Source organism: Rhinatrema bivittatum, chromosome 2 (assembly GCF_901001135.1).
Source record: "Rhinatrema bivittatum chromosome 2, aRhiBiv1.1, whole genome shotgun sequence".
In the NCBI taxonomy this organism is placed as follows: domain Eukaryota; kingdom Metazoa; phylum Chordata; class Amphibia; order Gymnophiona; family Rhinatrematidae; genus Rhinatrema; species Rhinatrema bivittatum.
The window spans coordinates 412,124,060-412,138,508 of NC_042616.1; the positions used below are offsets into that span (position 1 = coordinate 412,124,060).

The window sequence follows — 14,449 nt, forward strand, 5'->3', positions numbered from 1 at the left end:
TAAACAGGGCCTACATCCACTATAATGTCTGCTAATCTTTAAGTCACATTATTCTCATTTTGTTTTATTTATTTAACTTATTTATTTATTTATTTAACTGCTTTTATATACCGGCATTTGTCAGAAACATCATGCCAGTTCACATTTTAACAAAAGGTGTGGAAAATACAGTGTAACAAGGGAAGGGGAAAAAACAGGATAACAATAACCAAAGACAGTCTAAGAAGATACAGATCTAAAAAACTGAGTTAACGTAGCAGAATTCAACCATAGGTTAAATGAACAGGCTTAAAAAGAAAAACAGTTACAGTAATCAACAAAGCTTACGACGGCTGTACATATAATCAAATTTGCCGGAAGCAACAGTGTATAAAGAAACCTTACATCGGAAGGGATAATCAGGGAGCAACATTACGTGAGGCAACATTACAATGCAACAGTACATAAGGTAACATTACATAAGGCGACATTACATAAACTAACTAAAGATGACATTACATAAAATAACTAAAGAAGACAGGTGACATTAACAGACGAAGTTATGTAGCTCAAATATTAGAAGTTCCAAATGACTTGAAAGATTCAGCTGAGAAAATTCTGGATGGATATGATGAGGGACAGCCTCGTAGAGGTGGGTGGAACAGAGAAAATCAAAAAAGGGGGGGAGAGGGGCTAGGAGAGCAGGACCAAGAGGGTAGGGAAGAGGATGCAGAAAAGCTAATCTGGGTAGGCCTGGTGAAACAGCCAGGTTTTTAATTGCTTTCTGAAATTGCTTGGGCAGGATTCAATGCGGAGCTTCATGGGCATGGAATTCCAGCAAGTAGGGCCAGCAATGGACAGTGCTCGTTCCCTGGTGGCAGAGAGATGAGCAATTTTTAAGGAAGGAACGTGCAAAGTACCTTTATGTAATCTAATGATTTGCATTTCTCAAAAAAGCATCAAAGTGAGGAGCAATAAAATAAAAACATACATTAAAATACGAAACAGTTAAAACGAATAACTTAAAGCAAAGTAGTTTAACAACTATGACCCCCCTGTACAAGAGGACTTCAGTTCTCAACCCACCCACCCACCCTCAGAGTATTATATCTGTGTTGTCCAAACCCTTGCTTTGTGCCTCAAATGCTTGCACCTATAATCATGCCTTTATCTTCTAAGTAACTCGGTTTAAAATAGACCTTGTTCCAAAGCAATGGTGCGAAGCAACTAAATGCACTGTTTGCTTTATAATTGACAATCTTGTGGCCATCAAAGATATAACAACTAGTAAGGCCTGCTGTGATGACCTAAGGGTCCTCCCCAGGCTATTCCATGATTGTAAATCAGCCAAGTAAATCAGCATAGATGAATGGAGGCATCTGAAAATAAGTGATAATGCCTTGAACTTCTAACTGAACTCCACCAGCAACTGCAGGAGCTCTCTTAAGATTAGGGGAGTACATTTCAAAGGGATTTTTGCAGGTAAATTAGTATTTTATGTGCAGAAGTGGCTTTTAACAAAATTGCCTATGTGCATTTGACATCTTCTTGTGTAAGGTTACCTACCATTGAGCGGAGACATTCCTGGGGTTGGTGTTGGGGGTGGGGCTTGGACTTTGGAAAATTCAACCTCATCTGTGTAAAACTTTTAGGAAAATTTTGTGCTCACCAAATAGGTGTAACTTGTGTGGGGTAAATTTGGTGGGATGATTTTCAATGCGGATTTATATGCGTAAGTCTGCTTTGAAAACTGGCGCAACTTATGAACATAGTTATAGCATAAATTATGGAGATGCGTGAATGAATCCCCTCCCCCCCCCCCCATACACACAGTCATGATTCTTAGTGTAACCCTTGGGCTACATATCTCAAATCACAGTCACTGACGGTAAACTTCCCTTTATGATCTACTTCAGTAAAATCTGGGATTCCCTGAGTGAGAGGAAAGATAACTTTCAAGACACTGAAACTTTCAACTCAGCATTGCAAACACTTAAGCCTCAGCTCAAAGTTCATGTATATGGCAATGATGATAACAGCACAGAGGAGCAATAGAGCACTATGCAGTAAAAACACACTGGAAGCTGACTTGGTTTCCAACATTACGCTTACTGAGATGTAAATGATGCAATATTCTTTACAGCTGTTCAGTTCACTTATAGCTGTTACAAATGAGCTGCTTAATAAAATCTGTGACTTCTTAGTCTTGTTCAACTTTAAGATGGTAAAGCCAGCATTCTCTTCTTCCCTTCCCCATGGTTTAGGACAAGTTTGGAAACTCCCTCCCATTGGCAAGTAAAATCCAATTTAGATTTGTGTCCAAATGCCAAGTCTCATATCTCCTACCTTCCTAGTAGTTTCAGACACGTACTCCCTTTCCCCTCATAGTATCAGATTAATACCGTTTGTACTCCTCTTCTCCTAAGATCTTCAGTAGATGTTCATGGGCCCTGTTGGGGGTCAATTCCAACTCCTTTCTCTCCTCTCTCCTCCTCTGGATAGCTGTAAGTCATTCCTTCTCTGGATACAGACAATCCTCGGGATTTTTTTTCTTAGTGAAGCAACCGTTCCCTATGCTTTGTTGGTATCAGAACAAAGAACTGAAACCCTAGTTAATGGGAACCCAAGAAAAATAACAAAATGCTTTTACAGAAAAAAAGGGAAAAAATACATGAATCCAGGAGGGTAGAAAAACTCCCAGCTTAGGAAAGGAAATGTTCTTTAAAATAGTTCTTGAGAAATAAAGGAAGGCTCTCTGACTCCATATCTATCCCAAGTCTCATTTTGAGACCCACAGAGGCCTTACCACTTCAACAAAATCTGAACCATGGGACAACCACAACAAGTTGCCCCTAGGAAGGGTAACTGAAAATTCCACACAGTAAAGCAGAGTTGCTTACTTGTAACAGGTGTTCTCCTAGGCAGCAGGATGTTAGTCCTTACATATGAGTGACATCGCTGGATGGAGCCCGGCACGGAAAACTTATACTGGCACACTGAGCATGCCCAGCATGCCACTATCCATACGGAGTCCCTCTTCAGTCTCGTAACATAGAATTACGAAAAAAAAAAATAACAACCATAGGAGAAACCCAACCATGTGGGGTGGTGAGCGGGTTTCGTGAGGACTACCATCCTGTGATAGTGTTTGGAGAGTTTTTGAGATCTGGTGTGAGAAGCGAGGTTCTCAGCCTCTTGAAGTGGAAATTCCATTAATTTTGGAATTTTGAAAGGAAGCATTGTATAAAGTTTTGACCTTGTATACCTTAACGGTTCATGTGGAAATTCTACTTTGTTAGAGGGGGCAAGTCATTGGTGTCCATCCAGATGTGGCCCGGATGCTTGAAGGGAGTAAAGCATCTTCATCTTCCCTTGCGTCTGCCGATCCCTCTATGAGATCTTAATCTGGGTCTGCATTTTCTTGGCAGGTTCGACTTTTTGGCTGTTGCATGGCCTCTCCTTGCGATTGCTTATCTTGCAGACAGTTTTTTTCTTAGTGGCAATCTGTTCTGCACGTCATGTTTCTAAGCTGCAGACTTCTTCTTGCCATGAGCCTTTTCTGCGGAAGACTCCAGGGGCAGTACAGCTTTGGACTGTGCCTTCATTTTGCCAAAAGTGGTTTTGGAGAATCTTTTGTGTTCTTTAGATGTCAAGTGACATTTGCTGCGGTACTAAGAGGCTACTAAATCTGGCCAGAATTGTGATTGCCTATTTGTGCTCCATGGTGGCAGTAAACTTGATGAGCCAGCAGCATGGGCAACCATAGCCCATTGGTTGAGGAAGTTATCATGGCCGTCTATGTGGATGCTGAGATTCCTTTGCCAAATTAGAATAGACCGCATTCCACGAGGGCTCAGGTGGTATCACGAGTGGAGATTTGATTATTGTCTCCTGTCGAGAATTGCCATGTGGTAATGTGGTCTCTTACACGCCTATTCCGAGCATTACCGCTTGGATGTTTGGGCTCTGGAGGAAGCCGCTTTCGCATGGGCAGTGTTGTCTGGAATGCGGGCAGCCTCCCGTCCTGTGCGGGAGTACCTTTGGTACATCCCACTTGTGGGGATTGGCCTGCCTGAGTGCAGAGGAAGGAGAAATTACTACCTACCTGATATTTTCCTTTCCTCTAATGAAGGCAGACCAATCCCTGACCTGCCCTCAGCTGCCGATTTTGCCTTGTTTCGCCCTTTAGGTACGGACGATGCAGAGTGTTGTCCTGCTTTTGTTAGAGGACTTAACCAGCCCCTCAGTTTAGTAAATGTTCATTGTTTTGCTGAGGTCAGTGTTCCCTATTGGTTGGAAGCATAAGTGGTGATTGTTAATAATCATGTTCAAATATAATCAGTTTGTCCACAGTTTGGCTTTTCCAGAGAATACTGGCAGGCTGATGTCCAGGCAGGGCTATATATCCGTAACATCAGCTTTTACTCTGTCTCTATCTGCTGGTACATAAGAACATAAGTCTTGCCATACTGGGTCAGACCAAGGGTCCATCAAGCCCAGTATCCTGTTTCCAACAGTGGTTAAGCCAGGTCACAAGCACCTAGCAGGATCACATGAGGTAGATAGATTCCAAGCTGCTTATCCCAGGGATAAACAATGGATTTCTACAACTCTACCTTAATAATTGTTAATGGATTTTTCCTCCAGGAACTTGTCCAATCCTTTATTAAAAGCAGCTACACTAATAGCTTTCACCTTATCCTCTGGCAACAAATTCCAGAGCTTAATTATGCATTGAGTAAAAAAATATTTTCTCTTATTAGTTTTAAATGGATTACCTAGAAAGTTCATTGTGTATCCCCTGGTCTTTGTACTTTTTGAAAGAGTAAACAACTAATTAATGTTTATTCATTCCATTCCACTCATTACTTTATAGACCTCTATCATATCTCTCCTCAGCCTTCTCTTCTCCAAGCTGAAGAGCCCTAACCTCTTTAGCCTTTCTTCATAGAGGACTTGTTCATTCCCTTTATCATCTCCGTCGCCCTTCTCTGTACCTTTTCTAATTCTGCTATATCTTTTTTGAGATGTGGTGACGAGAACTGAACACAATACTCAAGATAAAGTCACACCATGGAGCGATACAGAGGCATTTTGATATTCTCTGTTTTATTCTCCATTTCTTTCCTAATAATCCCTAGCATTCTATTTGCTTTCTTGGCTGCTGCTGCTGCTGCTGCACACTGAGCAGAAGATTTCAACATATTTTTAATGATGCCACCTAGAGGTGCATAAACCATTTATGGGGATTGTCCTGCTTTCATTAGAGGAAAGGAAGTTATCAGTAAGTAGTAATTTCTCCTTTTCAATAAAAGGGCACAATTGACGAAGCTGCTGTAGCTGCAGAAGATTGCAAACGACTACCGAGATGTCCTGGAGGTTTACAGATTTCATGATACAAGTTCCTCGCTGCTTGGCTTCCAGCCATCTGGTTGCTTAGAACAACTCCCTTAATTCCTAGCATCCCCTTTAGTAGTCCTGGGGGCAATCTGATTCCACATTCCTTTGTGGCTATCCTGAAAACCCAACTGCTTAGGTGAGTCTCCAGGACTGGGCTGAGAAAACCCTAATCTATTAGAGATGTTACACTGTCATATAACAAAATTAGGCTGGTTGAAAATTTCTTCTTCCCAAGCCCATGTTAAGTGTTTCTTAGCTCTTTATCATATTGGTGCTTGCAAAGATGACCTTTTGGTGATTTTTTTTCTCATTATCTCTCTATGTGTAACCCTTAGTTGGGTGTTTTAAATCCCAAGGGCACACAATCTTATTTATATCTTCCTAGGCTGCTCCGGCTAACCATTCACTCCCAAATCGCCTCTTAATCCCTGGGGGGGGGGACTCTCTTTGTGTGGGGAAGGGCTTGCTTATGGCCCAGACGATGAAAGAAGGTTGCCAGTGTGTGTGATGTACTTTAAGAGCTTCTCATGAGGCTGTAGGACTGGGTATTAAAATAAAGTTTACTGATTAATAAAGTCAATTTGTCCAAAATGATGAGTGTACATCTGACTGTAGTTACAGGATTCTCTTGGTGTAGGTAGGTGTCCTTATTACAGACCTCTGGGTAGAGCCCATGCTGATTTTAAATGCGCTTACTCTCCCAGCGGCCGCCCCGTGGAATCCTAGTGAGAGGGGTCCCAATTAACTGCAAAAATCCTACATTTCGAGATCTTCTTTCCCATGTCCTGATTCCTTAGGGGGAGATCCGGCTGGGATCTCCTTCTCTTGTCCTTCCTTCCTTTGGTTATGCTGCACTTTAATCCTCGGCTGTATTTTTAAGTGACTTCTCTTGTAGAAAAATCTAGGGATCAGGCTATTAATCCTGCGCTGAAATCCCAGTGGGAAAGGGGAATCCAGAAACCTCCCCACTACTCTTTAGTTCCAAAAAATGCTTTAAATCTTAATCTGGATATCTTCTCTGCCCTCACTGTCTCTCGCAGCAGGATCCATCACTGGTGCTCACAGGTCTTTGGTCCCCTGTAGAGAGCCTCTTTGCCCCAAAGGATGTCAGGCTTAAAAGTCTATAGCAGCAATTCAGTCTCTCTAGGGGCAGAATAACATCCATAAAAGAGAACTAATTGACTTTAAACCTCCTGCAATTTACTAATTTTTGTGAAATTGCTGTTTGAGTTTCAGTTTTTTAAGGCCTTTTGATTTCAGAAACTTTGTTTCACATTATCCTTCCTTACTCAGTAGGATGGTTGTCTTGAGTCTTTAATTTTGCATCTGTAAGGAACAGTTGTCCCTCCATTCTCTCCCTTTCCTATCAGTTCTCTGAGGGTGTTAGTCTGATTTCTCAAAATTTATTAATTCTTTTATTTATTTATTTATTTTGGGGGGGGGGGGGGGTATTTTTCTCCAGCATTAGTCATTATTTCCTTCTCCACAGACAGCATGCCTGGGGCTGTCATAAGAGGCCCTCAGGCTGGAGAGGCACCTCCGCTGAGGGCACACATTCAGCACCACTCATTGACTAGCAGGACTCACCACGGTAACAGAAGCCATCTTTCCTCTCTCCACAGGCCAGAGCACACCACGGCCATGGCATACCCAAGCCCAGTTAACCCAAATGAAAGGGGTTAAGGGATCTAAACACACATCCCCGTTACCATTGTGCTGCAGCTTTGAGCCACCAAGTCAGCCTAAAGTTCATTCTCCTTGTTGTTTTGCTGTGGGGCCTTATTCAGGGCCCGTAATTGGAGGGTTCTGGAAGAAATCCTGCTGCAAAGTTCCTGGCCCAAGACTGTCACTGCAATGACCAGATGTAACGCCCCTCGCCTCTAGTCTGAACCACCTCCGGCATTGTGCTGCATCCCAGGAAATGGCTGAACTTCCGGCAGTGCCTGTGCCCTTTTTATAAACCCTGCTGGCAGGACTTCCCGCAACATGCACAGATGACATCACATCCTGTCTAGTATAAAGGGAAGATAAGAGCCACCTTCCAGTGCCTTCGTAATAGGTCTCCTGCTCATTCTGCAGTGCTAGTTACTACAGCGTGTTCTTGCCTTGTTTCTGGTTTGGGTCCTGTATGTTCCTGCCTTGTTTCAGCCTTGCCCTCTTCTGTCTGTTCTGTTGTCTTCTCCCCCAGGCCTGATATCTCATTGCCTTGACCTCAGCTTGGACCTTGACTTCGCTTTGCTCTATGCCTGCCCCAAACTCAGGCCAACCACCTACCTTGTGTATGTCTACCTTCTTCGTACTCGGCCTGGAAAGCCCTGCCAGTCACCAGAACCTGTGGACTCAACCCAATGGGAGACTGGGTAGCTGGTGAGGCAGAAGATCTAGTCTTGTGGCATATCAGCTGCTACCTGTTAAGGCCTATCTTGTGTTTGCACAAGATAGGCCGGATAAACTTAACAGCAATCCAAGGGCTCACTATACTCATCTTGTGACACCAGACTAGATATGTTAGGGGAGTGAGGATATTCATTTATTTAGCTAATGCTGCTACTATATCTTTAACATTATACTATTATTGCAATATTTGTGTTTTGACAGGGAGGCTATACCCTTGGGCTTTTATCCTATTTGCCTCAGATGGAATACCATTGGATTGATCACTGTGTAGTTTATGTTCATATTTATGATTTTGTTTGTGATTTTATTATGGATGATTTTAATGTAATGTAATGTAAACAGTGGTACATATGGACAATAAATTATTATTAATAAGGGAAAATACAGTTCTGCTCATAAGTTTACATACCCCTGACAGAATTTGTAAGATGTGTAGCATTTTAAAAGAACATGAGTAATCAGATAAAACAAGTCTGTTATTGTTAATATGTTTCAAATTAAACTATTATGCATCACAGCATAGCACAATCATTAAATAAACCATAGGAGTAGAGGAAATAATAAAAGGGTCCTGTTCAAAAGTTTGTATTTCCTTGAATGTTTGGGCTGATAATATACACTCAAGGTGATACGCACAGGTTGAGATGGCAGTGAAGGGTAGGTATCCACACCTGTGCCTTGTTTGATTGTAATTAGTGTCTGTGTATAAATAGTGAATGAGTTTATTAGCTTTTAGAAAACACTTGTGCATTTCATCCAAGGCTGCACTGATTTTGGTGGTTACTGAAGCATGGGGAAAGCAAAAGAACTGTCAAAGTGGAGTGGGTATTTCAGTATGCACAATAAGGAAATACTTGAACAAAAATGGGCTGCATGGTAGAGTTGCCAGAAATCCTCAAAACTTCTGGAACAAAATAATTTGGAGTGTTGAGATCAAAATTGAACTTTTTGGTTACAACCATAAATACTACGTTTGGAGAGGAGTCAACAAGGCCTATGAAGAGAAGTACACCATCCCTACTGTGAAGCATGAAGGTGGATCTGTGCTGTTTTTTGATAGCAGGATGAATGCATCTTATCAGAGAATAGTGGAGGAGAGTTTGCATTCATCAGCCAGGGAACAACAGGAAGCTATCTGCAATGTCATTGCCACTGCTTCAAATGCTTGCTTAAGGATGGCCTCAATCTTTCTATCATGCACATCCTTCAAGGTCGCTTCTCCCTCCACGGGGATGGTCGTCCATTTAGAGACAGCACAGACAAGTACATCTTCTTTCGGAAAATGTAGACGCTCTCTCACAACTGGATCCAGGGGGTACAGGCCTTCCAAGGTCCGACCCCATTTAATATTATCTCCGGGATATCCTATTCAAGATCAATCAGTTCTTGAATGTTCTCCATAACTGGGAAAACACAAGAGACTTTACACAAAGAAACCAAAATGGGCTTCTCTTTGGCTCAGACATGGAATCTGCCCCAGGAACTCCCAGCATCTTCAACGTCTGGGAAATCAGAGCTTGCAATTCATCTCTATGAAAGAACCTCAACATAGTTCTATAGGGTTCCAGCCTCAGATAGATTTCCCCATCCTTCAGAGAGTCAGGATCTGCTTCATCATCAGTACCATCTGGATGCCTGTGGGAAACACCTGCAGCTCAAGGTGTACTTTGGTGCTTTAACGTGTTTTGCTTTGTAGAGCCCTCACCTCAGAAAGCACTCAGATCGCCATAGTCTTTGTAGGGCGAGAATTCCTGGAAGCTTGCTTTTGAACAAATAAACAAATATTGAGCATCTGCCCACATTACTTTTTCTAGACAAATGGAAATGACAAGATCCTGGATGCAAGCAGAATTGCAACATCCTTTTTAGAGTTGGGCCTGGGTTAGATGGCAACCCTAAGCCCATGCTTGGACTTTCTCATATGCCCCCACCTCCTCCATGATGAGAACTACTGCACTAGCACCAACAATGCTTTCTGAGGAGTCCAGCAGCTCTCAGGCTGCAGAGGGAACAGCACTGTGATGCCACTGAGAGAGACATTTTGGGATAGTGCACATCCCGACACTAACCAAAGGAAGAAGGCAAGATGGTAGATGCTGAGTCTTAGAAACAAGTAACCTAAAAAAAACACCCTACTGCCCAGCAGATAAAAAAAAAGAAACCTGCCATTTCTTACTTGTACTAATGTAAGAAGCACAATATGTAAAATCTGTGCAGACTGTTCGTGTATGTCCCCTTTAAAAAAGAGAAAATAAAAATGTCCCCCTTCTAACTCTTTGCACCCCTTTCCCCCCCCCCCCACTCCTCACCAAATACAGTGGAAGAGTCTAACTGCTCTTCTTATGTAGCAATATCAATGTGTGAGTGGTGGTGAGGTTTTGTTAGCTTGGGCTTCCCTCGGCGCTATATAATGCACAGCGCACAGAGAGTACAGTTTCCTCTTAAATGATCTTGCAATTGTACGTGACCCGGCTCTGGCCCTCTCTCTGCCTTCCTCCTTCCTTCCTGTTCTCTCATGGTGCCAGTGCACTCTGTGTGACTCCTCGAACACCGCAGCTCATCTGAATTCTACCCTGCTCCAGCACAACAGCGGCAGCAGTACTCAGACTAACTGACTGCCAGACAGAATTACTCCAGGCAGCCTGAAAAGGTGCAGGAGCAACCACTTCTAGGGAGGGGAAGGGCAGGGACCCCTTTCATATCTTGATTTTCCAGCAATAAGTAAAGCAGAGAAGGGACACCATCCAAAACAAAGAAAACATGTAAGAACGGAAATATTTTCTGGCACCCTTAAAACAGAAGTTCTGGCTGGAAGAGTTTTCAGTGTCAGCCTCCCTGTTTCCTGGCTCTGTAGCCTCGTGTTTTGGTCTCTTTCATAGGCCTTGTTCCTTTTGTTCTTAAAAATATCTAATTTCTTCACGGTTTACACTTTTTTTTTCAGTATTAAAAGATACATGTGTTTTGTTATGGAGGTACCGGCTACTTTTTTTTTTTTTTTTTTTTTTTTTTAATCTCCCACTCTTCAGTTGTGCATGATTTGTGCTTTAAATATACACCAGAGGTACTCTGTCATTTGTTCACCAATTTCTGGAGTGGTTATTCCTTCTCTGATTGCTAGCCAATAAACCGTCAGCCATGGTCAGATACCTGGGATTTTTCAGACCATCTTTCACCAGATAACTGCTTAGTTTAGAAAAATGTTGTTAAACAATTACTTTTAAGTGCTCTGGGGTGAGACGTCATCCTTAGGACATATTTTGCCACAAGACTTATTGTCTAGTATTATTCCATCTTTGGTTGCCCTCTTCCTGTTTTTTGTTTTGTTTTTTCCTCGAATGCACTAATTCCGGTTTTGGTTCCAAATGATCCAGGTTGAAAAATCCAATACGAAGCAGGTAGAACCAAACCAGATGAGGAGAGACAGGAGCCTTTCCCCTGCCACTGAGAGGATCGGCAAGGTAAGCTCAGGGCAATTCTAGCCCCTTAGCTTTGTGGCCAGTCAGGGGGAAGAACGGAAATCCTGTTTAGGTTTTCACTCCCAGAGCCCAGTGATGCCAAAAAAAAAAATAGGGTTAAGTAGGAGATGCTGCAGAGCCCATGACTGGGATCGAACTAAACAGTGAAGCAATAGCAGCAGCAGCAAAGAGACAGTGAGAGGGATGCATGTTTGCTGTCTCTGTCCCCTTCTTATTTCTTACCCCCTTCCCTTGCTTCTCTTTTAAAGTAGACGGGCATGGGGTGGAAGAATGAAAGACAATGTTATACCCCTGTTATGAGAGGGCATTATGAAGATTTCACACACACACAGCCGGCTCCTTTGATTCCAAGCCCAGCGGCTTTATTCTCCTTGCTTGCTCAGTTACTGAAAAACATTCAGCAGCCAGCTTTCTCCTGCCTGCCCCCTGGTAGCCTTTCACTCTTCCCCTAAAACATGGGGCGGATCACTCTGGCTGTCCTGGCCACAGAGGTCTCGCCGAAACTTGGGCCCAGGATCCTGGACTTGATTTTAACCGAGTGCTGCAGATGTCACTGCATCTTTCACTGTCGTCGTCCCCCTACACTTGCTCCTACTGCTGTCTTCTCTTGCTGCCATGGTGAGAGGGGTGAGAGAGGGGTTGAAAGAGCCAGAGGGGTGAAGATTGGGCAGTAGGTGGAAAACAAAAGGGAGAAGGAGAGAGAACGGGGGGAGATGATGGAACGAGAGGAAGGAGCAGGAGGCGTAAAGGGGGGTACTGAGAAAGGAGTAGTAGGGGCCTGTCTAAAGAGGAGGAGGAATAAGGACTGCCAGCAGAAACGAGAAGGCCTGAGGTCAGGACAGATCAGGAAGATGAGGGGGGGCAGTGTGAGTGTGGAAGCTTGGGATGGAGTAATGCAGGACATGGGCAGGTGGAGGTATAAGTGTGAGGGGGGGGGGGCATCCATTTTGCTCTGTTCAGCCCAGGAATGTATTTGGTGTGACCACAGGCTGTGTGGAAGGTGTTTTCAGCACCCCCCCTCTCTATAAACATTGTTCCAGCACCCCAACCAGAGTGGGGGCTGCATCCAGATGTCACTGAGGCAGGGCACAGAAAGCTTCCACGACAGGGAACTAATCATTTAGAGACACAAAGAAATTAGAAGTGGCTTCTAAAAACTGTTCAGATTTTAGACCAAGATGTTTGTTTCCGTGCCCGACTGAATGCACAAAGTATTGAACTTTCAGAAACAGAAAGGACAATTTCAGTACAAAAGCAAATAGACTAGCAAAATCAAGGAATAAAAAGAGAAAATGCAGGTAAATGTGACAGCATCTGAAAACTATGAAATGTGCAGCTATACTGTGTCCCCACTTTCCCAATGAGCCTGCTTGTGCCATGCTGATAAAGCAAGAGTCATGATGTAGTTTGTAGTCCACTGCAGAACATGACCAAAAATCAAATAAATACAAAGAGAGAAGAAAAGAACTATTCAATCTGACATTTCACCAAAAATACATTCAGTAGTAAATAAAGAAGCTATTCGTTATACTATAGTAGCACATTGCATAGAGGATAATGAACAACCGTGAATCAGTGATCAGTCACTATTGGAACTGAGGGGTTCTGCTGATGCAGTGAGAAACCCGCACTCACGGATTTGGATGACACAAAAAAAAAAGAAAGAACATAAGAACAGTCATGCTGGGTCACACTAGTGATCCATTGAGCCCAGCATCCAGTCTGTGTCAACTGGAAGAAGTGACCAACAGATCCTAAAGGGGAGATCCTTTTACTATCCTTCACTCCCAGCTCCTGGCGGTTTAAAAGCTGCCATTCCCTAAGCCTGTCTGACTGACAGTTGTTAACAGATATGTCCTCCATAAACTTGCTCAAACCTTTTTTAAACCCAGCTATGCTGGAAACAAATTCCACACTGTAATTGTGCATTGACTAAAAACATTTTCTTAAATGTGTTTTCAACCTGCTATCAGTTAGTTTTCCCTAGTCCTAATATTATTTGAAAGGGTAAATAACCATTCCCTATTTACCAGTTCTACCCCACTCATGATTTTATAAATTTCAATTATATTCTCTCTCGGTTGTCTCTTCTCCAGACTGAACAGCCCTAACCTGTTTTACCTTTCTTCACAAGGGAGCTGTTCCATCCCCTTTTTCATTTTGATTGCCCTGGCTCTTTATTTTTTCTAGTTCAGCTAAAGCTCTCTTCAAATGGGGCGACCAGAGTTGTGCACAATACCCAAGGTGTGGTTGTACCATGGACAGATAGAGGCCTCGTGATACTCTGTTTTATTATCATTTTCTTTTCAAATAATTACTAACATTGTATGTGCTTCTTAATCCGTTGATACATACTGAACCGAAGATTTCAATGTATACAAGTACTCTGAGGTCCTATTCCTGAGTAGTGACTCCTAATGTTGCAACCAGCAAGGTGTACACATGGTTAAGATTGTTTCCCCATGTGGATTACTTTTCCCTTGCCCACATAAAATGTTGTCTGCCATTTACATGCCCAGTTCTGCAGTCATACAATCCCTCACATCCTGTTCATGTTGTGAGTACTTTGAATAACTCTGTGTCATCTGTAGATCGGATCGCCTCACATTTTACTTCCTTTTCCAGATCATCTAAAAGGATAACTCACTCCCAGTTTTTGCCTCTTTGGCAAGTCTCTTCTTACATGCTCTCTTGGCTTGTCTAATTAATGTTTTATGTTTAAAGTGTCAACGCTTGTGCTTTTTTTTCTGCTTTCTTCCATAGGATCTTGCTTTCCATTTTTTAAAGGATGCTTTTATGGCCCTAATTTCCTCTTTCACTGCACCATTTAGCCAGGCTGGCAGAAGTATAGTTTTTCTTTCCAACTTTTTTTTTTTAACTTGTGGAACACACTTGTAGAGTGATTTTATAACAGACTTTTGCCCAAAATTTCAGAATAGACTTTTATGTAGAAGTCTGCCTTGAAAAGGTGTAGGCTGCCCTTGTATGTATGTATGCATACCGCACACACAGTTACACCTGCTACTATGCACATCGATGTGCATGATTTTGAAAATTGAAAGCATGCGTACAAATGTTTTCCCCGTCCTGACTCCGCATGTGCCTACCCCCCCCCCCCCCCCCAATGCCTCTCGGTATTGCGGGTAAAAGTACATGTGAAATGGGGTTTTGCATGTACTTTTACAAGCAGCACAATC

General features: G+C 42.8%; 1 protein-coding gene across 1 annotated transcript in view; it reads left to right on the forward strand.

Annotated features, from left to right (window-relative positions):
• The window catches only part of TRIOBP (TRIO and F-actin binding protein), a 197,255-nt gene that overhangs the window by 63,953 nt on the left and 118,853 nt on the right, over nt 1-14,449 (forward strand). The window contains exon 10 of the mRNA XM_029590109.1: nt 11,148-11,234. Coding sequence (XP_029445969.1) covers nt 11,148-11,234 — 87 coding nt within the window. The remainder of the gene's footprint in view (nt 1-11,147; nt 11,235-14,449) is intronic.